Below are 3,162 nucleotides of genomic sequence, written 5' to 3' on the forward strand. Positions count from 1 at the left end.
TTGTCCCCCGACGGTGCGGCGGTGTTGGACCTCAAGCAGCCATGAAATTTCCTCGGTAAAATCAGCGGGATCGGAGTATTAGCCGTAAACTCTTTAAGGGATTTGCATAAAACTCTTTGGGAAGAATTTCCCGACGCTAAAACAACTTCAGGGCGACCTGCCTTTTTTTTTTCCCCCTTCTTCTTTCTTATGATTCTTTGTTGTTGTTATATATGTACATATATGTGTGTATATATATATATATATATGTCGAGATCTGGTAATGAGGGGAACCTGATTTTTTTTTTTTTTTAAATCTTTTTAAGAAGAATGTTTTAGCCACCGAAACTCCAGTTATTCTCCAGAAATAAGACCCTTTCGTTAAGTGTAGGGTACTTCTGCTAGAAGTGCTTTGCAAAGCCCCATGGTTATTAACGTTGTCATAAAACTATCGTATATGCATGTGTTTCTGGTACAGTTGCCTACCAAGAGACTTAAGAGGGAAAAGAAAGATGCTGATTTCTTGCCCTAACCTTTTTCTTTCTGCAAGAAGCTGTAGTGTTGTGGTCGTTAAATGAGCATCTATACAATTACTTTTCCTCTTTTTCTTCTTTCCTGGTGCTGGATTCCCTGTGGTCAGGTTTCCAGGCAGACTCAAGCGCAGGATTCCTACCATGATAAAGGCAGAGAGCACCCCGAGGAAGGTGAGAAGTGTGCAGTCTTGTCTTGTGATACTGTCCCCCTGTGAGCCTCCACACGGTTGTCAGGCTGGAGCTTGGTTTCTCTTGGGAATCATAAATTTAGTACCTTTTGGGGAAGAGGGATGCCAGGGCTCTTTCAAAGCACATTTTGAAAGGAGATGAATGTGCAGCACGTTTATCTTGAGTGACCAAATGGTATTTCAGTTGTTTAGAAACTGGTAAGTAGGCCAAATGGATCTTTGCTGAAGAAATAACTATTTTTAGGATATCAGCTTAAATGCATCTATCTCCTCACTCATACAGCACAGCTGAGTTGTGTGTGTTCAGAAACTCTTGTGTATTTTGCCCCATAGCCAAATTCTGTTGCTTAAATCTCCCAAATCTAAGCATCAACAGACCTCTTGATTTTTTTAATGTACCAGCTGGTTAATTTTGATTGAGAAGGACAGAGGAAATAACAGAGTTTGCTGGATATCACATTGTAAGCTGAACACACGTACAAAGAATGTGTGCTGTGAATGTTGGGAGAGTATGTTTAAAATGGAATGCGTATTGTCGTGACCTAAACCAGATCGTAAATTCTCTGTAAAGACAGACACAGATCAGTCCTGGTGCTTTCAGGGACTCTGTGGTGATCTTTCTCCAAATTAGTCATTAAACAGCCTAAAAGCAATAATTGCCGTGCTCATAGCATTTTGGCAGTGAGGGGGAGGAGGTCAGCTCTGTATAGGTATTTTTTTTCAGCCTTGCATCCTTTTAAATCTCACTTTTTGAGTAGTATCATTGACAACAGTCATACTGGTGCAAGACCTGTTCACCCCCCTTTGCGGGTCCTGGACCCAAATTTGTAATTTTGCTGCAAAATAGCCTCCCACACTTGGCTTCCCTCTTGACTGTAGTGCCATGTGTCTTCAGTGGCTCATCCCCCCCAGATTGTTAGGGTCTCCTTCCAAGCCAGCCCCTGCTCTCTAATTGTTCCCGGTGAGTGCAGCCAGCATGAATTGCTTGCCACACGCAGTGGCTCAGCAAGAGAAGGAAATTATTATATCTAGTTATCACTGCCCTGTTCCTCTGTTTCCTAACAATGATTTTGGAAACCCGTATTGGCAATACTACTGAATCCACAAATCTTAGAGGGATGTATAACATGGGGAAAAACTGCTGCTTGATAAATGTGATGTCCTTGGTGGTGTTTCTGCCTATTTGAACAGGCACAAGCAAAATAAATTGGTTACTCTGAGAGTATTCTGTATTTTAAGCACAAACTCCTCACTGAGAGTACTCGCTCCTTTAAGAATTGACTCTTCTTTAAAAAACAAATTTTACAAATTGCTGTCGACCACTTTCTGTCAGAAATAATTTCCATGAGTAAGGAAACATTTGCATGGAGAACATTTTTATGAATGCACAGTACCTGTTTAAGAGATCTAACTTACAAGAAACGCGTATGTGAGGATTAATGTAATCTTTGTTTCCTTTTCCATAGGAAAGCATCCAGACAGTGGCTTATACAGCAAGGGACCATCGTACTCTGGTTATTCTGGGTATATCATGATGCCAAATATGAATAACGACCCATACATGCCTAATGGATCTCTGTCGCCACCCATCCCCAGAACAGTGAGTTATCTCTTCCGAAGACTGGTTTTGGCAAGCTGGGCTTCCTCCTGTTCGGTCTGCAGCGCGTGTTCACCCTGAGATTTTTGGGTTAGCTTCAGTTGCAGTCAGGGTTGTGCTTCTGTTGTTCAGAGCCTCCGTCCAGTGGAGTCTGGGAGCTCTTAGAGGTGTTGGTTGCGATTGCATTGGAGAAGCTGAGATTAATGTCTATGGTGTCTGACGTCCTTTGAACAGGGCTGGGGGCTTTGGGGGGGGAGGGGGGTCTTTCTTTACAACTGTAGGCTAATGTACGACGAAATGATGTAAATGCTGTCTTTGTAGTGACTGGGACAGATGTGAATTTTCTCGATTTAACTCTCAGTTTGTTGAGGAGAATCGAGGGCTGAAAGCAGAACTGCTGAAGTTGCTTGCCAGTAAGATGAAGAGATCGGATTCTTTTTCTTTTCTCTTCAGAAATGGCATTGCTCTTTGCTGATTTGTGTTTATTTCTGCCATCATTTGTTCTGTGTGAACCTTTTGTTTATCTGGCAGTACTGATTTGCAACATATTTTATATCTTCAGCCACAAATTGTGAAATGGTTGGTTAGGAATTAATATCAACTGTGATGCAGTAATTAGAGCTTTCATTTACCTTGTGGCTGGAACCGATTCTTCCAGTTTGGTCCTGTTCCCATTGATGTAGATGCACACTTGATGGGTTTTAGTGTACTTCAAATTTTGGGTAGTCAATTCCTATTTATTTTTTGTAAACCTCTTGGTATACGTACAGAGAGAAGGGGAGGCGATGCTAAAATGAGCTATGGAAATTTTATTAGTAGAACCAGAATGGGGCGGGAGACAAATCTGTTTGTAGGCATCCTGCTG

The 3,162-nt window shown here is 41.8% G+C and overlaps 1 protein-coding gene across 1 annotated transcript in view; it reads left to right on the forward strand.

The window, feature by feature from the left end:
• The first annotated feature begins 491 nt into the window (after nucleotides 1-491).
• LEF1 (lymphoid enhancer-binding factor 1) overlaps nucleotides 492-3,162 on the forward strand; it is a 72,305-nt gene continuing 69,634 nt past the window's right edge. Inside the window, 3 exon segments of the mRNA XM_010004091.1 lie at nucleotides 492-540; nucleotides 543-683; nucleotides 2,167-2,300. Of these exon segments, the coding sequence (XP_010002393.1) occupies nucleotides 492-540; nucleotides 543-683; nucleotides 2,167-2,300 (324 nt within the window).

The sequence above is a fragment of the Chaetura pelagica genome, unplaced genomic scaffold (assembly GCF_000747805.2).
Source record: "Chaetura pelagica isolate M959 unplaced genomic scaffold, ChaPel_1.0 scaffold88, whole genome shotgun sequence".
In the NCBI taxonomy this organism is placed as follows: Eukaryota; Metazoa; Chordata; class Aves; order Apodiformes; family Apodidae; genus Chaetura; species Chaetura pelagica.